Source organism: Labrus mixtus, chromosome 15 (assembly GCF_963584025.1).
Source record: "Labrus mixtus chromosome 15, fLabMix1.1, whole genome shotgun sequence".
In the NCBI taxonomy this organism is placed as follows: Eukaryota; Metazoa; Chordata; class Actinopteri; order Labriformes; family Labridae; genus Labrus; species Labrus mixtus.
In genome coordinates this window covers 17,066,821-17,091,403 of record NC_083626.1, presented here as the reverse complement: position 1 = coordinate 17,091,403, position 24,583 = coordinate 17,066,821, and the positions used below count along the sequence as shown (strand labels likewise).

General features: G+C 38.0%; 2 protein-coding genes across 3 annotated transcripts in view; both read right to left on the bottom strand.

Moving 5' to 3' along the window:
* LOC132989314 (deoxynucleoside triphosphate triphosphohydrolase SAMHD1-like) overlaps positions 1–24,583 on the bottom strand; it is a 67,240-nt gene that overhangs the window by 33,382 nt on the left and 9,275 nt on the right. The window lies entirely within an intron of this gene.
* Positions 19,608–24,583, bottom strand: part of LOC132989317 (deoxynucleoside triphosphate triphosphohydrolase SAMHD1-like) — a 30,728-nt gene continuing 25,752 nt past the window's right edge. Inside the window, exons 4-11 of one of the 2 annotated variants that reach the window (XM_061056867.1) lie at positions 24,416–24,524; positions 24,233–24,324; positions 23,949–24,106; positions 23,232–23,371; positions 22,631–22,717; positions 22,399–22,503; positions 22,164–22,270; positions 19,608–20,887 (exon numbers count right to left, since the gene is read on the bottom strand). In XM_061056867.1, the coding sequence (XP_060912850.1) occupies positions 20,794–20,887; positions 22,164–22,270; positions 22,399–22,503; positions 22,631–22,717; positions 23,232–23,371; positions 23,949–24,106; positions 24,233–24,324; positions 24,416–24,524 (892 nt within the window). In that variant the 3' untranslated portion in view covers positions 19,608–20,793. The remainder of the gene's footprint in view (positions 20,888–22,163; positions 22,271–22,398; positions 22,504–22,630; positions 22,718–23,231; positions 23,372–23,948; positions 24,107–24,232; positions 24,325–24,415; positions 24,525–24,583) is intronic. The other variant, XM_061056868.1, reaches the window with a different exon arrangement.

The following is a 24,583-nucleotide window of genomic DNA, read 5'->3' as shown; positions in this document are numbered from 1 at the left end:
ATCTCTTATTCATGTTGTCCTGTCATCTTAACAGTATGTGAATACTCACTTCACTGGAATAAGTGAACTACACTACCAGGGTATTGAGATAGTATAAGCTGCACACAAGATGAAGTGAGCATGAAAATAAAACAAAAAAGATGGTAGAAAAAATGTAGGCCTTAAATTTGTTTGGAGCTAAAAAACTCCAAAATACAAAAAGCCAATATCAGCAGTCAGGAAGTACATATTGTTGAAAGATAAAACACTTTGTTCGGCTGACAGAAAAGAACACTGGTCTCAATTATCTAGTGATCAGTGAACATCTACTGCAGTTGGGTGAACCGGTTAGAGGACAATCTAAAAATAGCTGTTATACATTCAGATAGCCTCATGATAACCTGCAACTACACTTCAAGAAGAAGAGAAGTAAAACTACAACTGAACAGTATTTTGTAGTTGTGTAATGTGATTGTTGTACCATTCATCGATCAGATATTTGAGCACCCATATTCTTATCTTAAAGTTGTATAGTGGGGGCGTCTATGTCTTGGCGGTTATGTCCTGCACTCCATGTATGGTGTCTATTTGCTGCATGTCACCCCCACTCTCTCCTCCCAACATTTCCTGTCTCTCTTCAGCCTGTCTGAAAGTCTGAAATGATAGGACTCTTCAGTGCCCAAAACATTAAAAAAATGTTTCTTTTTTTCTATAACTCATGTGATCTCTAGTTTATTTTAATGTATCTCTCCAGGCTGCCCATTTCCTTATTGGTTAGGTTTTTGTTTTCTTACTTAGCTCTAAACATTGGAGAGGAGGACTGTAACAGTTTGTGTCACTTTATGACTATAAGTCTTAAATACATCATGTCAAAAATAATAATAATAGTTTTTTGTCTCGTGGACAAGTCATGAACACAAACGCATGTTATTTTGAAAAATACATTTTTAACTATATGAAACTGAAAAGAACAAGAAGACCCTAAGCTCTTTGTAATACGTTAATGAACACAAGTTCAAGGTTGTCTTTATTATCCTTCCGAGAGGGCAATTTGTCTTGCAGTCAGCAGTAAAATAAATTAAATGCACACATACATACAGCCTCCAATCAGTATACAACATAGAATGGACAATAAATAAATAAATACAGTAGATAAGAAACCGATGAAAACAGAAGCAACACAGTCATTCAGAAAGGTAATGGCAGCAGGGACAAATGAGTTTCTCATCCTCCTTGTCCTGCATGCTGGAAGGCTGAATCTGCGGCCTGACGGCAGCAATTTATAATCCTTGGACAGAGGATGACTTTGATCTCCCAAGATTGACTTAGCCTTCTTCAGACACTTCACTTTATATAAATGAGAAAGGTGAGAGAGGGACAATCCTGTGTTTCTGCCACACAATTTAACAATGCTCTGCAATTTGTTGCGATTCTTAATACTGAGTGACCGGTACCAGGTCACCATACAGAAAGTTAAAACCGATTCAATGGATCAAGAATAACACATCTTCATAAAAGTGCTGTCAGCATTAAAATTTCACACTTTTTTGTAAACAGCTTCACTTTGGCGCTCAAAGGTGTGTTTATCATCAATGATGGTCCCCAGGTACTTGTATTGATGGCCAACCTCAACAGCCTGGTTATTTATAAAAAACAAATAAAAACCTGTCGTTTGACAGCCCTGAATAAAATGTGAACTTACTCTGAAGTTAAGTGACATTAAACAGTAATAAAAAGTCTTATCTGACCCTCTCCTGCTGAGTGTTTTCTTCTTTCAGATGTATTTTCTATTTAAGTTCATGAACCATCATGAAAACAGTCTGATCTGAACATACAGCTCAGTGTTTATGGACTCTCTGTAGTAAATATAATGAGAAACTTTTGGTCTTTCATAAACATCTTTCCTCAAGTTCTGTGGATTGGGTTTTGAACAAAAAGGAGAAAATGGTCCTGTTAACAATGATTTGTCATTGTTTCATGATATGATATTTATCTGAACTCTTTTAAAAGCAGCAACATGTGATTTGTTTTAATCGCTCATCTCCTGCTGCTTCCTGTTCTACCACCAGATAAAAATGCAAAGTATTCTGCAAATTAAAATTTATTTACCTACCCCCCCCCCACCCCCTGATGGCCAGCTGATTTGCTTCGAAGCATCCTATTGGCCAAATAGTACATATGGCGCCTTATTTAAACTGCTCTAGCCTGCCTCCTTTTGCTGCTCCCTCCTCCTCCCCACCTCCTCCTTTTTCTGCTATTGTGACTTAATCAGTGTCATGCTTGTCATTGATGCTTGCTCTGGGTGTTTGCTGCTTATCTCCTTGCCTTATAGCTTGTATGCACGGGAAGGGCAGGAATGTGTGCTGTTCCTGCCTAATGCTTTCCACGTAAGCGCGTGGAAGGGCAGGGAGATCCCTCACAGAGACATACCGCCAAATATAAATAATTGCGTCAAAGTATTCTTTGTACAAATGACATTTGTACACACAAAATTCAATCGTCTGGTTTGTTGAAGAGGAGATGTGATTTCAGTCTTAATTGACTTCACTTTAAATGTCCAATTTCAATACAAAAAGTATGTTCCTATTCTATTTTTCCTTTCAACATTTCTGGTCTCTCTTCAGCTGAACTGTCTAATAAAGGCAAAAAGGCCCAAAAACATCTTTAAGAAAAGTTTTATTGTGACTCCTTACCTGCTGAAAGTCTGAAATGATAGGACTCTACGGTGCCTCAAACATTAATAAAAGTTTTATTTTTCTCTTAAAGGGATACTTCACCCATTGAAACATGAATCTGTATTGACATTGGGTCATATATGTAGTAGAAATGTGAAATCAATTTTGAAGTTGGTGCCTTCTTGGCCGTGAAAAGGCAGAAAGTGTCTTTTTGGCTCATGTTCATGAAAGACACCAAATCCCAGAATGCACAGCACTGCAGGACACTCCCACTAAGGTCCTCTAGTTCAGAATCAGAAATACTTTATTAATCCCAGAGGGAAATTCGATCGATACAGTTTCTCCAAAATATAGAGTATAGAAGTAGAAATAAAGTAATAAAAACATTTACAGACATATTTACTTCAACACATGAGGCCATTTCCTCAACTGATTCAGAAATTTCTTCCAGAATTGATCTTGGAAATTCCTGGCAGAAAACAGACTCTATAACCCTTTTCACACATACGGAAATCTCCTGAAAAACTAGGAGAAAAAAGGAGATTTGGCTACCCGGAGGTTCTTTAGGCTATGTGTGAACGCAAACAGCCGCATTTTTCGCTCTGACTTTACCCGGAGTTTATCCGGCCAGACCCCTAGTATTTTATCCGCAGAAAATCCAAGTGAGCTGATATCTGAACACGGCCGCATATACTCCGGAGATTTCAACTCGAGCTCACCCCGAGCCAATGGGACGAGAATGACGTTTATATACAGTGACTGACCGGCTAAAGTGTCTGCCCGCGACCACTACGATCTCCGTGCATGTGATTAAACGGCTGCATTATGTTTTCTGTTCGTCAGTATGTTGTTCTCCACTCTCTTGTGGATGTTGTCATTCCATTGGATTACACATAGCATTGATATAAAGGCAAATAGTCTCATTATAAAGTCGTGCAGAGGACTCTGTTGCTACGGCCGCTACTTCCGCGTTGTTTATTTACGTCACGTCTTGCCTCGGGAAATCCCCCGAGCCCCCTCCCCTCTGACAGGGATAGTCCCCCGCTGTGAGGAGCATATATGAACGGCTAGGTCAGGAGAATCTCCGGAGAAGTCCTCCTGTGATTATGTAGATATTATCCGGAGTACATAATGTGAAAAAGGTCTGTATGTCTGTGTCCATAGGCAAACAGTGAGAGCACCGACACCGAGTGAGTTCCCACCCACTGATCTGTGATTGGTCTGTCAGACCGGCCTGTCAGCAGCAGCCGTCTCGCCGCTATATTTATATTTTTTCACCATTATCAGCTTTCTTCATAGAGCCTGTTAGCATAGCTTCCAAGCAATATGGCGGACGTTAAGTTTCGATTCTGGGAGCGAGTTCCCACCCACTGATCTGTGATTGGTCTGCAGCTTCAGTGGTCGAAAATATGAGGAACTAGCGTTGTAGTTTCACCCTGCTAACCGCAACAGCTTCCACTGGAAGCTCCTTTTCAGACTTAGAAATACAAAGATTTCCCATCTCAGGGGAAAATGAGGGCGGGATGCACGACCATTCAAAAATACTACCAGGTTTCTAATGATACAAAGCTTAATGCAAATGGGTGAAGTATACCTTTAAACTTACATCACTAGTTTATTTTAATGTATCTCTCCACGCTGCCCATTCGCTCAGTGGTTAGGTGTTTTGTTTTTTTACTTAATGTTTGTTGTAAAATGTGCTCTTAGCAGCTCTAAACATTGGAGAGGAGCATTGTAAGCAGAAAGCTGAAGGTAAACAAGTTCAACCTGAAACTATTGGAATCATTAGACACCTGACAGAACACAATAAAAGAAACATTGGACACACCTGTCCTTTAAAAACAAAGAGCAGCAGTAAAGAACACTCCTAGCTCTTATGTGATCAAAGTTTCCCCATAATTACATTCCTAATGATCGCCCTCACATCTCCATTGTTACAGAACAACAATCCTCCTAATGTTGGAATGAAGAAAGTTCATTCACTGACATCTGTCATAAACAGATGAAACCTTCACTCTGAAACCAGCAGTTGCAATAAAGAAAATGATGAAAATAAAAGTTAACTCGTGGCTTCACAATACTAAGACCAAAACACAGATAGATTAGATTAGATATGAGATCTTCTTTCAGATGTGTTTTCTATTTAAGTTCATGAACCATCATGAAAACAGTCTGATCTGGAAAATACAGCTCAGTGTTTATGGACTCTCTGTAGTAAATATAATGAGAAACTTTTGGTCTTTCATAAATATCTTTCCTCAAGTTCTGTGGATTGGGTTTTGAACAAAAAGGAGAAAATGGTCCTGTTAACAATGATTTGTCATTGTTTCATGATTTTAACTCTTTTAAAAGCAGCAACATGTGATTTGTTTTAATCGCTCATCTCCTGCTGCTTCCTGTTCTACCACCAGATAAAAATGCAAAGTATTCAGCTTTGCAAAATTTATTTACCTACCCCCCCCCCCCCCCCCCCCACACACACACACACACCAAACAACAACGACACATGAACATTATTGTCAGTCTCTAACAGCATGAACACTAGAATAACATCTCCTTCATACAGTAATATGAATGTGTCTAAATAAAGTTAAAACATCTTCTAAATGTTTATAGAGAGCTTATAAAATAGTGCAAAGTTAACCGGAAGAATAAATACTGTTAAGTTCATCAAAAATGATTTTCAAGAAATGAAGAGCCCAAAAACCGTTGGCTGAAATTGAAACAGATCTTGAGAAAATCTGGAATAGAAAATGCAAATAGATGTGTGGTACCTTCCACTCTTTAATCAAACATAGGTACATAGGTAAATTACTATTAACACTTCTCTTAATTCTCTACTCATGTTCGGATAAAACCCCTGCTGTGATCTGCAACACAATATTTTTATACTTAAGATAAAAGTTTAGAATGACAGGATTTAAGAAATAAATCAGTATTAGAAGTTACTTTTGAAGAAACATTTAGAGTCTTGATAAAGGATAAATACTGAAAATATTGACCCTGTCTCCCAGAAATGGAGCGTAGCGTTAGTTCAGGCAGGCCACGGAGTCACGATCTGTTATCATGCCAGAGTTTCGGTAACAGCTGATCTCACGCAAGTCGCATCAGCTGATGGCCAGCTGATTTGCCTCAAAGCATCCTATTGGCCAAATAGTACATATGCCGCCTTATTTAAACTGCTCTAGCCTGCCTCCTTTTGCTGCTCCCTCCCTAAAGCAGCATTTGCAACCCTCCTCCTCCCCACCTCCTCCTTTTTCTGCTATTGTGACTTAATCAGTGTCATGCTTGTCATTGATGCTTGCTCTGGGTGTTTGCTGCTTATCTCCTTGCCTTATAGCCTGTATGCACGGGAAGGGCAGGAATGTGTGCTGTTCCTGCCTAATGCTTTCCACGTAAGCGCGTGGAAGGGCAGGGAGATCCCTCACAGAGACATACCGCCAAATATAAATAATTGTGTCAAAGTATTCTTTTTACAAAGTGGTGCTGACTGAAATCTCTCCAAAATATACAGTATAGAAGTAGAAATAAAGTAATAAAAACATTTACAGACATATTTACTTCAACACATGAGGCCATTTCCTCAACTGATTCAGAAATTTCTTCCAGAAAACAGACTCTATAACCCTTTTCACACATACGGAAATCTCCTGAAAAACTAGGAGAAAAAAGGAGATTTGGCTACCCGGAGGTTCTTTAGGCTATGTGTGAACGCAAACAGCCGCATTTTTCGCTCTGACTTTACCCGGAGTTTATCCGGCCAGACCCCTAGTATTTTATCCGCAGAAAATCCAAGTGAGCTGATATCTGAACACGGCCGCATATACTCCGGAGATTTCAACTCGAGCTCACCCCGAGCCAATGGGACGAGAATGACGTTTATATACAGTGACTGACCGGCTAAAGTGTCTGCCCGCGACCACTACGATCTCCGTGCATGTGATTAAACGGCTGCATTATGTTTTCTGTTCGTCAGTATGTTGTTCTCCACTCTCTTGTGGATGTTGTCATTCCATTGGATTACACATAGCATTGATATAAAGGCAAATAGTCTCATTATAAAGTCGTGCAGAGGACTCTGTTGCTACGGCCGCTACTTCCGCGTTGTTTATTTACGTCACGTCTTGCCTCGGGAAATCCCCCGAGCCCCCTCCCCTCTGACAGGGATAGTCCCCCGCTGTGAGGAGCATATATGAACGGCTAGGTCAGGAGAATCTCCGGAGAAGTCCTCCTGTGATTATGTAGATATTATCCGGAGTACATAATGTGAAAAAGGTCTGTATGTCTGTGTCCATAGGCAAACAGTGAGAGCACCGACACCGAGTGAGTTCCCACCCACTGATCTGTGATTGGTCTGTCAGACCGGCCTGTCAGCAGCAGCCGTCTCGCCGCTATATTTATATTTTTTCACCATTATCAGCTTTCTTCATAGAGCCTGTTAGCATAGCTTCCAAGCAATATGGCGGACGTTAAGTTTCGATTCTGGGAGCGAGTTCCCACCCACTGATCTGTGATTGGTCTGCAGCTTCAGTGGTCGAAAATATGAGGAACTAGCGTTGTAGTTTCACCCTGCTAACCGCAACAGCTTCCACTGGAAGCTCCTTTTCAGACTTAGAAATACAAAGATTTCCCATCTCAGGGGAAAATGAGGGCGGGATGCACGACCATTCAAAAATACTACCAGGTTTCTAATGATACAAAGCTTAATGCAAATGGGTGAAGTATACCTTTAAACTTACATCACTAGTTTATTTTAATGTATCTCTCCACGCTGCCCATTCGCTCAGTGGTTAGGTGTTTTGTTTTTTTACTTAATGTTTGTTGTAAAATGTGCTCTTAGCAGCTCTAAACATTGGAGAGGAGCATTGTAAGCAGAAAGCTGAAGGTAAACAAGTTCAACCTGAAACTATTGGAATCATTAGACACCTGACAGAACACAATAAAAGAAACATTGGACACACCTGTCCTTTAAAAACAAAGAGCAGCAGTAAAGAACACTCCTAGCTCTTATGTGATCAAAGTTTCCCCATAATTACATTCCTAATGATCGCCCTCACATCTCCATTGTTACAGAACAACAATCCTCCTAATGTTGGAATGAAGAAAGTTCATTCACTGACATCTGTCATAAACAGATGAAACCTTCACTCTGAAACCAGCAGTTGCAATAAAGAAAATGATGAAAATAAAAGTTAACTCGTGGCTTCACAATACTAAGACCAAAACACAAAGATATGCATGCATACAAGCTATGCATGGAGCCCGCATTAGCACACACATTCAAGTGCATAGGAGTACACTCTTTTTAGTGCACACCTAAAATATAAATCCATGAATGCACTCTGAATTTTAAATTTCTGACAGAAATTGGAATTTCCTCATAGTTGCTTTTATTAAATATTTCATGTTGTAGATAATTTCATGCACATACAATCGTTCTGTTTTTATAATAACTTCATTTCTACTTCATCTGTTAGTCACTGTATGATTTAGCAATTCAAGTGAGACATTTTTTTTAAAGTTGGAAAAATGTTATACAAATTTTAATAACATTTTGTTTGTAATCCAACCTGAATCCATCACTCGACTTGAGAATACCAAAGAAAAAAATAACTATAAACTATACGAAACATGAAATAATCCTGCATGAAACACTTTTAAAATAGCAGCTTTTTTACAATCCCTACAAAATAAATGTGAAACCAAGCCCGGCAGCCGCAGCAGCCTAGACACAAGACCGGCCTGTCAGCAGCAGCCGTCTCGCCGCTATATATATATTTTTTCACCATTATCAGCTTTCTTCATAGAGCCTGTTAGCATAGCTTCCAAGAAATATGGCGGACGTTAAGTTTCGATTCTGGAAGCGAGTTCCCACCCACTGATCTGTGATTGGTCTGCAGCTTCAGTGGTCGAAAATATGAGGAACTAGCGTTGTAGTTTCACCCTGCTAACCGCAACAGCTTCCACTGAAAGCTCCTTTTCAGACTTAGAAATACAAAGATTTCCCATCTCAGGGGAAAATGAGGGCGGGATGCACGACCATTCAAAAATACTACCAGGTTTCTAATGATACAAAGCTTAATGCAAATGGGTGAAGTATACCTTTAAACTTATATCACTAGTTTATTTTAATGTATCTCTCCACGCTGCCCATTCGCTCAGTCGTTAGGTGTTTTGTTTTTTTACTTAATGTTTGTTGTAAAATGTGCTCTTAGCAGCTCTAAACATTGGAGAGGAGCATTGTAAGCAGAAAGCTGAAGGTAAACAAGTTCAACCTGAAACTATTGGAATCATTAGACACCTGACAGAACACAACAAAAGAAACATTGGACACACCTGTCCTTTAAAAACAAAGAGCAGCAGTAAAGAACACTCCTAGCTCTTATGTGATCAAAGTTTCCCCATAATTACATTCCTAATGATCGCCCTCACATCTCCATTGTTACAGAACAACAATCCTCCTAATGTTGGAATGAAGAAAGTTCATTCACTGACATCTGTCATAAACAGATGAAACCTTCACTCTGAAACCAGCAGTTGCAATAAAGAAAATGATGAAAATAAAAGTTAACTCGTGGCTTCACAATACTAAGACCAAAACACAGATAGATTAGATTAGATATGAGATCTTCTTTCAGATGTGTTTTCTATTTAAGTTCATGAACCATCATGAAAACAGTCTGATCTGGAAAATACAGCTCAGTGTTTATGGACTCTCTGTAGTAAATATAATGAGAAACTTTTGGTCTTTCATAAATATCTTTCCTCAAGTTCTGTGGATTGGGTTTTGAACAAAAAGGAGAAAATGGTCCTGTTAACAATGATTTGTCATTGTTTCATGATTTTAACTCTTTTAAAAGCAGCAACATGTGATTTGTTTTAATCGCTCATCTCCTGCTGCTTCCTGTTCTACCACCAGATAAAAATGCAAAGTATTCAGCTTTGCAAAATTTATTTACCTACCCCCCCCCCCCCCCCCCCCCCACACACACACACACACCAAACAACAACGACACATGAACATTATTGTCAGTCTCTAACAGCATGAACACTAGAATAACATCTCCTTCATACAGTAATATGAATGTGTCTAAATAAAGTTAAAACATCTTCTAAATGTTTATAGAGAGCTTATAAAATAGTGCAAAGTTAACCGGAAGAATAAATACTGTTAAGTTCATCAAAAATGATTTTCAAGAAATGAAGAGCCCAAAAACCGTTGGCTGAAATTGAAACAGATCTTGAGAAAATCTGGAATAGAAAATGCAAATAGATGTGTGGTACCTTCCACTCTTTAATCAAACATAGGTACATAGGTAAATTACTATTAACACTTCTCTTAATTCTCTACTCATGTTCGGATAAAACCCCTGCTGTGATCTGCAACACAATATTTTTATACTTAAGATAAAAGTTTAGAATGACAGGATTTAAGAAATAAATCAGTATTAGAAGTTACTTTTGAAGAAACATTTAGAGTCTTGATAAAGGATAAATACTGAAAATATTGACCCTGTCTCCCAGAAATGGAGCGTAGCGTTAGTTCAGGCAGGCCACGGAGTCACGATCTGTTATCATGCCAGAGTTTCGGTAACAGCTGATCTCACGCAAGTCGCATCAGCTGATGGCCAGCTGATTTGCCTCGAAGCATCCTATTGGCCAAATAGTACATATGCCGCCTTATTTAAACTGCTCTAGCCTGCCTCCTTTTGCTGCTCCCTCCCTAAAGCAGCATTTGCAACCCTCCTCCTCCCCACCTCCTCCTTTTTCTGCTATTGTGACTTAATCAGTGTCATGCTTGTCATTGATGCTTGCTCTGGGTGTTTGCTGCTTATCTCCTTGCCTTATAGCCTGTATGCACGGGAAGGGCAGGAATGTGTGCTGTTCCTGCCTAATGCTTTCCACGTAAGCGCGTGGAAGGGCAGGGAGATCCCTCACAGAGACATACCGCCAAATATAAATAATTGTGTCAAAGTATTCTTTTTACAAAGTGGTGCTGACTGAAATCTCTCCAAAATATACAGTATAGAAGTAGAAATAAAGTAATAAAAACATTTACAGACATATTTACTTCAACACATGAGGCCATTTCCTCAACTGATTCAGAAATTTCTTCCAGAAAACAGACTCTATAACCCTTTTCACACATACGGAAATCTCCTGAAAAACTAGGAGAAAAAAGGAGATTTGGCTACCCGGAGGTTCTTTAGGCTATGTGTGAACGCAAACAGCCGCATTTTTCGCTTTGACTTTACCCGGAGTTTATCCGGCCAGACCCCTAGTATTTTATCCGCAGAAAATCCAAGTGAGCTGATATCTGAACACGGCCGCATATACTCCGGAGATTTCAACTCGAACTCACCTCGAGCCAATGGGACGAGAATGACGTTTATATACAGTGACTGACCGGCTAAAGTGTCTGCCCGCGACCACTACGATCTCCGTGCATGTGATTAAACGGCTGCATTATGTTTTCTGTTCGTCAGTATGTTGTTCTCCACTCTCTTGTGGATGTTGTCATTCCATTGGATTACACATAGCATTGATATAAAGGCAAATAGTCTCATTATAAAGTCGTGCAGAGGACTCTGTTGCTACGGCCGCTACTTCCGCGTTGTTTATTTACGTCACGTCTTGCCTCGGGAAATCCCCCGAGCCCCCTCCCCTCTGACAGGGATAGTCCCCCGCTGTGAGGAGCATATATGAACGGCTAGGTCAGGAGAATCTCCGGAGAAGTCCTCCTGTGATTATGTAGATGTTATCCGGAGTACATAATGTGAAAAAGGTCTGTATGTCTGTGTCCATAGGCAAACAGTGAGAGCACCGACACCGAGTGAGTTCCCACCCACTGATCTGTGATTGGTCTGTCAGACCGGCCTGTCAGCAGCAGCCGTCTCGCCGCTATATTTATATTTTTTCACCATTATCAGCTTTCTTCATAGAGCCTGTTAGCATAGCTTCCAAGCAATATGGCGGACGTTAAGTTTCGATTCTGGGAGCGAGTTCCCACCCACTGATCTGTGATTGGTCTGCAGCTTCAGTGGTCGAAAATATGAGGAACTAGCGTTGTAGTTTCACCCTGCTAACCGCAACAGCTTCCACTAGAAGCTCCTTTTCAGACTTAGAAATACAAAGATTTCCCATCTCAGGGGAAAATGAGGGCGGGATGCACGACCATTCAAAAATACTACCAGGTTTCTAATGATACAAAGCTTAATGCAAATGGGTGAAGTATACCTTTAAACTTACATCACTAGTTTATTTTAATGTATCTCTCCACGCTGCCCATTCGCTCAGTCGTTAGGTGTTTTGTTTTTTTACTTAATGTTTGTTGTAAAATGTGTTCTTAGCAGCTCTAAACATTGGAGAGGAGCATTGTAAGCAGAAAGCTGAAGGTAAACAAGTTCAACCTGAAACTATTGGAATCATTAGACACCTGACAGAACACAATAAAAGAAACATTGGACACACCTGTCCTTTAAAAACAAAGAGCAGCAGTAAAGAACACTCCTAGCTCTTATGTGATCAAAGTTTCCCCATAATTACATTCCTAATGATCGCCCTCACATCTCCATTGTTACAGAACAACAATCCTCCTAATGTTGGAATGAAGAAAGTTCATTCACTGACATCTGTCATAAACAGATGAAACCTTCACTCTGAAACCAGCAGTTGCAATAAAGAAAATGATGAAAATAAAAGTTAACTCGTGGCTTCACAATACTAAGACCAAAACACAAAGATATGCATGCATGCATACAAGCTATGCATGGAGCCCGCATTAGCACACACATTCAAGTGCATAGGAGTACACTCTTTTTAGTGCACACCTAGAATATAAATCCATGAATGCACTCTGAATTTTTAATTTCTGACAGAAATTGGAATTTCCTCATAGTTGCTTTTATTAAATATTTCATGTTGTAGATAATTTCATGCACATACAATCGTTCTGTTTTTATAATAACTTCATTTCTACTTCATCGCTTAGTCACTGTATGATTTAGCAATTCAAGTGAGACATTTTTTTTAAAGTTGGAAAAATGTTATACAAATTTTAATAACATTTTGTTTGTAATCCAACCTGAATCCATCACTCGACTTGAGAATACCAAAGAAAAAAAGAACTATAAACTATATGACACATGAAATAATCCTGCATGAAACACTTTTAAAATAGCAGCTTTTTTACAATCCCTACAAAATAAATGTGAAACCAAGCCCGGCGGCCGCAGCAGCCTAGACACAAGACCGGCCTGTCAGCAGCAGCCGTCTCGCCGCTATATTTATATTTTTTCACCATTATCAGCTTTCTTCATAGAGCCTGTTAGCATAGCTTCCAAGCAATATGGCGGACGTTAAGTTTCGATTCTGGGAGCGAGTTCCCACCCACTGATCTGTGATTGGTCTGCAGCTTCAGTGGTCAAAAATATGAGGAACTAGCGTTGTAGTTTCACCCTGCTAACCGCAACAGCTTCCACTGGAAGCTCCTTTTCAGACTTAGAAATACAAAGATTTCCCATCTCAGGGGAAAATGAGAGCGGGATGCACGACCATTCAAAAATACTACCAGGTTTCTAATGATACAAAGCTTAATGCAAATGGGTGAAGTATCCCTTTAAACTTATATCACTAGTTTATTTTAATGTATCTCTCCACGCTGCCCATTCGCTCAGTCGTTAGGTGTTTTGTTTTTTTACTTAATGTTTGTTGTAAAATGTGCTCTTAGCAGCTCTAAACATTGGAGAGGAGCATTGTAAGCAGAAAGCTGAAGGTAAACAAGTTCAACCTGAAACTATTGGAATCATTAGACACCTGACAGAACACAATAAAAGAAACATTGGACACACCTGTCCTTTAAAAACAAAGAGCAGCAGTAAAGAACACTCCTAGCTCTTATGTGATCAAAGTTTCCCCATAATTACATTCCTAATGATCGCCCTCACATCTCTATTGTTACAGAACAACAATCCTCCTAATGTTGGAATGAAGAAAGTTCATTCACTGACATCTGTCATAAACAGATGAAACCTTCACTCTGAAACCAGCAGTTGCAATAAAGAAAATGATGAAAATAAAAGTTAACTCGTGGCTTCACAATACTAAGACCAAAACACAGATAGATTAGATTAGATATGAGATCTTCTTTCAGATGTATTTTCTATTTAAGTTCATGAACCATCATTAAAACAGTCTGATCTGAACATACAGCTCAGTGTTTATGGACTCTCTGTAGTAAATATAATGAGAAACTTTTGGTCTTTCATAAATATCTTTCCTCAAGTTCTGTGGATTGGGTTTTGAACAAAAAGGAGAAAATGCTCCTGTTAACAATGATTTGTCATTGTTTCATGATATGATATTTATCTGAACTCTTTTAAAAGCAGCAACATGTGATTTGTTTTAATCGCTCATCTCCTGCTGCTTCCTGTTCTACCACCAGATAAAAATGCAAAGTATTCAGCTTTGCAAAATTTATTTACCTACCCCCCCCCCCCCCCCCCCCCCCCCCCCCCCCCCACACACACACACACCAAACAACAACGACACATGAACATTATTGTCAGTCTCTAACAGCATGAACACTAGAATAACATCTCCTTCATACAGTAATATGAATGTGTCTAAATAAAGTTAAAACATCTTCTAAATGTTTATAGAGAGCTTATAAAATAGTGCAAAGTTAACCGGAAGAATAAATACTGTTAAGTTCATCAAAAATGATTTTCAAGAAATGAAGAGCCCAAAAACCGTTGGCTGAAATTGAAACAGATCTTGAGAAAATCTGGAATAGAAAATGCAAATAGATGTGTGGTACCTTCCACTCTTTAATCAAACATAGGTACATAGGTAAATTACTATTAACACTTTGTTAATTCTCTACTCATGTTCGGATAAAACCCCTGCTGCGATCTGCAACACAATATTTTTATACTTAAGATAAAAGTTTAGAATGACAGGATTTAAGAAATAAATCAGTATTAGAAGTTACTTTTGAAGAAACATTTAGAGTCTTGATAAAGGATAAATACTGAAAATATTGACCCTGTCTCCCAGAAATGGAGCGTAGCGTTAGTTCAGGCAGGCCACGGAGTCACGATCTGTTATCATGCCAGAGTTTCGGTAACAGCTGATCTCACGCAAGTCGCATCAGCTGATGGCCAGCTGATTTGCTTCGAAGCATCCTATTGGCCAAATAGTACATATGCCGCCTTATTTAAACTGCTCTAGCCTGCCTCCTTTTGCTGCTCCCTCCCTAAAGCAGCATTTGCAAGTGCATTTGCAACCCTCCTCCTCCCCACCTCCTCCTTTTTCTGCTATTGTGACTTAATCAGTGTCATGCTTGTCATTGATGCTTGCTCTGGGTGTTTGCTGCTTATCTCCTTGCCTTATAGCTTGTATGCATGGGAAGGGCAGGAATGTGTGCTGTTCCTGCCTAATGCTTTCCACGTAAGCGCGTGGAAGGGCAGGGAGATCCCTCACAGAGACATACCGCCAAATATAAATAATTGCGTCAAAGTATTCTTTTTACAAAGTGGTGCTGACTGAAATGACATTTGTACACACAAAATTCAATCGTCTGGTTTGTTGAAGAGGAGATGTGATTTCAGTCTTAATTGACTTCACTTCAAATGTCTAATTTCAATACAAAAAGTATGTTCCTATTCTTTTTTTCCTTTCAACATTTCCAGTCTCTCTTCAGCTGAACTATCTAATAAAGGCAAAAAGGCCCAAAAACATCTTTAAGAAAAGTTTTATTGTGACTCCTTACCTGCTGAAAGTCTGAAATGATAGGACTCTACGGTGCCTCAAACATTAATAAAAGTTTTATTTTTCTCTTAAAGGGATACTTCACCCGTTGAAACATGAATCTGTATTGACATTGGGTCATATATGTAGTAGAAATGTGAAATCAATTTTGAAGTTGGTGCCTTCTTGGCCGTGAAAAGGCAGAAAGTGTCTTTTTGGCTCATGTTCATGAAAGACACCAAATCCCAGAATGCACAGCACTGCAGGACACTCCCACTAAGGTCCACTAGTTCAGAATCAGAAATACTTTATTAATCCCAGAGGGAAATTCGATCGATACAGTTTCTCCAAAATATACAGTATAGAAGTAGAAATAAAGTAATAAAAACATTTACAGACATATTTACTTCAACACATGAGGCCATTTCCTCAACTGATTCAGAAATTTCTTCCAGAATTGATCTTGGAAATTCCTGGCAGAAAACAGACTCTATAACCCTTTTCACACATACGGAAATCTCCTGAAAAACTAGGAGAAAAAAGGAGATTTGGCTACCCGGAGGTTCTTTAGGCTATGTGTGAACGCAAACAGCCGCATTTTTCGCTCTGACTTTACCCGGAGTTTATCCGGCCAGACCCCTAGTATTTTATCCGCAGAAAATCCAAGTGAGCTGATATCTGAACACGGCCACATATACTCCGGAGATTTCAACTCGAACTCACCTCGAGCCAATGGGACGAGAATGACGTTTATATACAGTGACTGACCGGCTAAAGTGTCTGCCCGCGACCACTACGATCTCCGTGCATGTGATTAAACGGCTGCATTATGTTTTCTGTTCGTCAGTATGTTGTTCTCCACTCTCTTGTGGATGTTGTCATTCCATTGGATTACACATAGCATTGATATAAAGGCAAATAGTCTCATTATAAAGTCGTGCAGAGGACTCTGTTGCTACGGCCGCTACTTCCACGTTGTTTATTTACGTCACGTCTTGCCTCGGGAAATCCCCCGAGCCCCCTCCCCTCTGACAGGGATAGTCCCCCGCTGTGAGGAGCATATATGAACGGCTAGGTCAGGAGAATCTCCGAAGAAGTCCTCCTGTGATTATGTAGATATTATCCGGAGTACATAATGTGAAAAAGGTCTGTATGTCTGTGTCCATAGGCAAACAGTGAGAGCACCGACACCGAGTGAGTTCCCACCCACTGATCTGTGATTGGTCTGTCAGACCGGCCTGTCAGCAGCAGCCGTCTCGCCGCTATATTTATATTTTTTCGCCATGAAATAATCCTGCATGAAACACTTTTAAAATAGCAGCTTTTTTACAATCCCCACAAAAAATAAATGTGAAACCAAGAGAAGAAGAGATTAAAAAAGTACATGCATGTTCAGAGTGTCATCACTTCTCGTTGACTAAACCTGTGTTTGTTAGCCAACAGTAGTTGTAAGCCAGCTTATTAAAGGCTTAATATGCAATTTTTCACACTTAAATGCAATAGAAATCAAGTATATCCTCTGAAAATAACTCTGTGAGTCGTGACTGTCTACAATGGGTGTAACACCCGAGTCCCACTGTCTGTGATGCTTTCCGAGTTTTCCAAGTCCTATCTTCAGTTTGTTTACATAGTCGAGACGGCCGGCTGGCTCATCCCCTCGTGTATAAAAGTTGTTTCATTGAGGGACGAGAGAAAAGAAGAATAACATTCCGTACTCACTGCTTAATTGAATGTCACGTAAGCGTTTCTAGATCACGGTCATTTCGGGTAAATCTACATGCAGTGTGAAGATACGAGCATGATAAAGATTGCTAGCATTAGCATGCTAACACAACAATGCAGCACAAGTTGTTTTGGTTTCATGCTGGTGATCAAGGGCGACATCTGCTGGATCAAAAAATCGCATATAAAGCCTTTAAGGAGCAACAAGAGGTAGTGTGAAAAATGTTGCACGTGTAACCTGCTCTGTAGATAGATTTACACCTATACTCTATGTGAGAACTGCAAATAAATCAAACGGCCACAAGATGACAGTGTTGCTCAACTCTCCATGGTTTAATGTGCTCTCACTATTTGATGAAATGAATGCTCTGCTGGAGAAAGAACAGGTACTGATTTTTTTTTTTGTACACTGAAAGGAAACATAAGAAACCCTCAGACTGTAAATTATTGTTTTATTCTATGATGACGAAAATGTCCAGCATGTAAAGGAGGTGAACATCTGCACTAGTTTTATATTTGGTAGATGTTTTTTGGTATGAATTTGTCTTCTATCCAAAAATAAAAGATGAGACTATAATATATGACCTCCAGTAACATCCAGAATGAGCACATTACAGATGTGTGTCTATCAATGCGACATCTCCTACTTTTTCTTGTGAGATTACTTCTGATTGCAGACATAGAAAGTTGTTTGAAGATAATATCTATGTTAACATATCTCACTTTGTTATCTTACTTCCATAAAGAATTGGTTTTCTTAATTTCATCAGGACGATATGACTTCATTCCCAGGTCAGGTATCTTTATAGGGCTTATAAATATCCATTTGTATCATCTAATTTCTGCCGAGGTTTAAGTTTTGTTTTAAACTGAAAGAAGGATGTCAAAGTCAAACTGATTCTCCGTGCAGCAACACAGATCAAACTTAAATGACAAATGTCACCTCATGTTAGTATAACTATTGATTTTTTAAAAAGTCAATGATGTACTAAGACTCTAATATCTAATACTTTTTTATGCTACTGATTTTGCCATGTTCACAAATTCACAAATCAGTAGTCAAAAAAAACACAAATCAACATAAAGCAAATGAACATAACGTAAGGACAAAGGAACGCAAACTCTGAGTTCACATGTTTGTACACAGGATCTGATGCTGTTTCAAAAGTTGATCCTCTTTGTAGATGTTGTGAATGATTTTAGCTGATGACAAATAGGAAATATTACAGATCTTGATAAATATTGTCAAACCAATCAGAATAATTTCAAGTAAGTTTCTAAAATTGTTTTTTAAACTATCATTAATACATGTGTTGTATTGGAAATAATGTATAATATATCAACAAAATAAGAATGAAGTAAGGTGAAAGGTCCATTTTACACTCACATCGAGGTTTTCGTTGTTTACTATAGCAGGTCACATTGGATCTAGATTTAGCCATCTAGTTTTTTCTGTGCATGAGGAGTTACCAATGTGAACCTCCATAAATGATGATACATTTTTTTCATTTTATTTGTTTTTTATTCATCAATTTCCCTATTTTTTTCTCATAAAATTCCATAATCTCAACTGAACTCTGCTTAAATCAGATAGAAAGCATTTAATCCAAACTCCACACACTGTTTCTGTTGATGCAAATGAGCAAATGATGTAAGTTGATGATTACTGTGTCCTACAAATAAACTTAACATGATGTGATGAAATAGGCAGTCGACATTAACTCAACCTGTGAAGAATGTGAGGGCAGTAAACAAACATTTAAAGAACAGATTAAAAACAGTATAAAGTAGTTGGCAGTTATGATGAAGTAATGAATGTCAATGAATGAATGAATGAATGTTAATGACTTTGCCAATTACACACACAACTCCCATTAAACTATTTTATTTCTTTGAAAGTCTTGACACTGGCTGCCTGTTTGTCTTCATATTGATTTTATTATTGTCTAAAGCACTTGGGCCTCCCACCAGATTAACTTTTCAGAGTTGATTTTAGTTTATGAACCAGGACGACCCCTCAGGTCTTCTTCTTCTTCTCTGGTTCTTCTTTTAGTTGTTCCACCGAGCAGAACAAAAACCTTTTGTGATTCTGCGTTTAGCTGCTCTGAGACTTTGGAACAGACTTCAGAGGATCAGAGAATATTGAGATTTTTAAACACAATTTAAAAAACTCATTTATTCAGTCTGGCTTTTCTATATGACTTAATCATTTTATGGCTTTTTATTTACTATGTTTTTATCAATATTATTAATCTCTACTTTTAAATTTACATTTTAGTGTTTGATTTAAGGTTTTTAGTATTTATATGTATTAATCATTGTGCTGATTTTATTTCTTATTGCTGTGCACTAGTCTCTCAATGATTTTTACAAACTACTTTTTGTCAGTCACTTTTCCACTCCTTTGTAAAGCACTTTGAACTGCAATTAAATTTGTACCATACATAATTAGATGCATATGGTTTGATAGACTACACAATGTTGAACTCAGGATTTTCTCTGATGTTTATTTTGAATATATGCAGATTTTATCAGATATGAACCCATCACAACAGGAATACACTTGAAAGGTTCTCATAGATGCATTATGTAAGAACCAATCGTCAAACAATTATAGCTTCACTTAAAGTGTGTCATACATTTAAACACATTCATCATAAATCGAAGAAAGGTAGTTGATGGATACATTTAAAAAGATATTGTTTCATTCCAATTTCAAGTTTTTAGATGCAAATAAAGGTTTTCACAAGTTCCAGTTTTTAAAGTAAGAATCATAAACTCAAAAGAAGATGACATTATAAAACATGCCCAAAATAAGACTCATTTTAAAACAGATTAAAATTGAATAGTGATAATAAATGCTGCAGATACAAAGTAATATAATATAAGATAATACCAGTCACCAAAACATCACTTATGATCATCTCTCATTAAACACCACTCAAAGACAAATAATCTAATCTCATGTCCTCAATCTTCAAACGATTAACCTCAAAACTAAAACACCACTGAGTATTATAAATCCCTAAATAAAACCACAAGTGAAATATTCACTCCATTACACATGTTGGGAGTGCTATACATCTTTCCCCGACCAAAAAGAATACACAACCTACAAAGAAGCATAAATGTGACCAAAAGCTGAATCAATTCAGAAACATGCAGTTTATATATTCAGTTTGAGACAATGATTGTTGGATTTCAATAATGGCTTTCTTTACCTAAATGGTATTCAACAGCCATACAGCTGCTAGCTGTGTAAGTATCCAGTGTTATGTGTGTCTATGTATCAGTTTAGAGATCAGAAATTCAAACCCAGAAGCGATCCAGATCCAGTGATCTTTGAGATATGGCTTTATAACTGATATATATTTTCCTTAATGTTAAAAAAAGTATCCAATTTTGAATGGGTTTTCTGTGTGAGTCGATAGAAGTGTAACACAGTGAATTAAATGGGCCAATGATACTGTCTCATATTGACTGCAGGCCCCGTAATTGTACAGAGTGGTATCATATATCATGATGTATCTTTGTCCTCAGAATAAAAACATGTTGTGTGTTGTTGGAACTAATTTTTAAAAGAATGATACAGCTGTACATACAGATGTATATGATAAAAGCGAGAAAAAACATGGGTGCTAGGTCTGAATGAGAATATTACTCAGTGTTATTCATGTTGTTTGGTAATTTCCTTGGTGTCAACTGCAGGAGGATCGCTCAAATTAACCTCAGGTCCAACCAGATTTGGCTTCGTCTTCATCCTGCATGTTAATAAAGACACACAAGTACATCTGTTTTAAAGAAAGCAGTGCAGAGTAAACCTAGTGAGAGATAAACTGAGGCAGAAATTATTCTATTTAACAAACAATCTCTCATTCAAGTCATTTTAAAGCAAAACAATGCACTCATCATGCAGATCCATCATCTCACTGGTGAGAACTTTCAGTTTTTTTTTTTTGTAAATACATTATTTCAAAGTTTTTGTCCGTTGGTAGGAAAATACAAAAGTTTGAAGACACCAATGCTAATTTAGCATCAAAAAAGGATCAAAATCATATAAATGCAAAAAAAGAATCCTGAAGCTCTGTTTCACTATGTAATCGTTCCCTCCCTGCTCATTGTTTCATTCTAATGCTCATATATTAAAACAGCCTTCCAATGTAATAAAACCACTAACTGCACACCCATTCAAAAAAGCCAATTTTTTACAGCAGAAATAAACATGTTTACAGCCCGATTAAAAAAACTAAATTGGTCTGATTATCTCATGTCTCAATCAGCACACACTGTATGAAGAGGGATTTTTTTTTTAACATGTCCGTTTTTCTTTTAATGAAGGATACGCGTTATTCACAATAAGACCCGTAGCTTATAGGCCTGGGCCATATAACTAAAAATATTATCAAAATGTCATATCAGTCGATATAATTATCACAATAATTGTCAATCATTATTACTTTCAAATTTTTAAATTTAAAAGCTGATTTTTGCTCCTGAGTGAAAGTTGAAGAAACCAGAGGGTTGGTTAATCTTTTGGTTTCACTCCCATGCTGCTGTTGCTTACCTCTCTTTACCTGAGGGCCCCAAACCAGAGTCCTGCACGGTTCCAATACAGGTCAGTAAAATTGTTTCAGTACAGAAACCTGACTGACTGTCTAGACTTGCTGTCTAACCTGGATGCAAACCAGGACAAAGGACCAATAACATGTTGGAGTGTTGCTCAGTTTGGCAGGATTTTGTTAAGTTAAAGTATCAAATCAATTAGAGTAGAGCTTAACCAGCACAGGTAAGCATACGTTAACCTGAAAGGAAGACCGAAGGCTGAGGATGCTAGCACAGCTAATGTTTTCCACACTCAGCAGATTGTAGATCACATGTTCAACCATATTAAATAAACTGTACTCAATGTTGACTGTTTTCTCTTTACTTTAGCCAAGTCAACTGGTTTTATGTTCAATCAACAGCAAGTTAGTTGATATAGTATCCTTTAACATCTTAAGATTCAACTATTATCTAAGGATTGGAAAATCATTGTACCACTGTTCAAAGTGCTTTTTGGCAGCCTCCACACTCTGTTCATCAATCTTCTTACAGAAGACCTTGATCAGCTGCTCAGAAAAGATCGTTGTGCGAATCCTGGATGCCTGTAAAGAATGACAGCAGCTTTAATTTGAGAGTTATGGTGACATAAGCTGCCTTACAAATAATAAACAGAAGAAATATTGAATGATTGCAATAAAAAAAAATATTTTAATCAATAATTAGTTCTGACATTTTCTGTGGACATTGTCTTTGCCACGTCAGGCTCATATTTGCTGTAGAAATGCATATGTTCAACAGGGTTCTCGTCTTTCATGCCGTAGTCCATGTTAATGACCTAAAAAGAAGGTTGAGAGTAAAATGTGTGCCATAACAAATTCTGCAACATCTTCCAAATCAAAACATCAGCAAAACTGAAGATTTTACAAAAAGAGTGAGATGAAAGAAAGTAAAAAAAAACTCACCAGGATTTCAAAGTCATCTAGTTTCAGTTTGCTTTCTCCATTAGGTAAGGGTCGAGCCAATCCTATTTTCCAGCCATATTTCTGGCTCTTGACAAGGAATCAGAAAAAAATTAGAACAGTGGAAAAGGATATAGATTCAAGTTTTTTTGCATTTTAAGTTGACATTGTGAGCAACTTGGAATTCAATTCTTATTCACTCAAAAAACTGCACCAACTTAATGTAAATGCGTTTGACTGTAGGGCTGCACGGTATGATCTAAGCATTAATTTTGCTATGTGTACAAGTGCCATGGTAATATCCCAGGACGTGCATTAGTCCATGTGCACATAAAGTGTAGAGGGAGAGAGAGAGAAGGGATCAAATGCAGTGTATGAAGATGAACTGTTCTTTGGTTAGAAGTTACTGTCACAGGGCTCTTGATGCAAATTAAATGTAGCTTTGAATGTATAAGGGGTTCTTATTTGTAAAAGAAAATAAACTTGAAGACCCAAATAATAATAAAAATTTGTATTGTATGACAACGATATGATAATTGTATGATAACGGTGCATTAGATCATGTGTAATAAATGTAATGAAACACAAGAACACACAGACTTACTTTCCAATCCTCGATGGGGTCCTTTGGCTTTCTCTCACCAACAAACTTGTAGATCTTTCGAGAGACAATGTCTTGCAGAATCTTTTTTGCCTCTTGTAACTCAGGACGGGAAGAGTTGAGTATTTCCTCAAACACGTTGTCTAAAAGAGTAACAGAGTAACAAGCAAACAAATGATAATAACACACACAACAAAAAATAGTGAATTTAATTCAAACACACTCAATAAATTATTTAACATGATCTGGTTTACATGTGCATAATAAAAGAAATGGATGAAGTAGCATAACAGTAAATGATCTCGCAACAGAGCCACTAACCTGACAGAAAGCAGCATCTAAGTGTTTTTCCAAAAAAGTGTTGAAATATGTCAGACTGTTAGTTCATGAATTGTTTTTAGATTTGTAGCTACTCCATTCTGCAAATGTAGGTTTATTTATAGAGACAGAAAAAAATGAGAAATTCTAAATATCAAACAGGTTCAAATGATCAGGACAGCCAGTTGTTCAGGATGTTTGAGACTGGATTTGTGAACTCCTCAAACTACCAGATAACCTTGTCCTTGGCCAAACACCAAAACCGACCAAGTGCCTACACCAAATTCCTTTTCAGATTGTTGGGTGTAGTGCATTATTTAAAACAATGTCTTGATATTCCTGAAGTCTGAATTTGCTTCAATGTTAAACATGAGCTAACAGCACACATTTAAATCTACACACCTGTGAGCTTTGTGTAGGCCTCCATGTTCTTAAAGGCTGTAGAGAGAGTGAACAGCCCTCTTGATCCTTTAGATCCTATTGTTCCTTCTGATCCTGCTGATCCTTCTGATCCTTCAATCTCAATGTGACCGTCTGCTTTCACAAAAGCCTCTGCAATCCTGTATGTTCATATCAAACATATTATTACTGATGAGATAGTGAATCATGATGCAGATTGAATAATCAAAATCAGAAGGAGACCAATCTTATATTTGGAGTACTAAGATCTGAAGGTAGACACTTACATATGTTCAATGACTTTGTTTACTCTGTGCTGATAGGCTCTTTTGTGGAGACGGTGTCTTGTGTAGAACAAGTCGTACATATTGTCCTCCTCCTGTTGAGGTTAGGACTGTAGTTTAGTCATAAATAACAACATTATCAGTTTGCTTTCAATTATCTGTTTACAAGCTCAAGTTTGTCAGCACCTTGTCTCTGGTGCAGATAGTTTTCCTGCCATCAACCTTACACACTCTGGCAAACTGCAGGAAGCGATGAAAGTCAAAGTTGTTCTTGATTCCCAGGTAGGAAGAGTCCCTGAGTAGTGTAATGGGGACAAATATATTTAGCAGATGTGTTAGAGTAATTCTAATGTG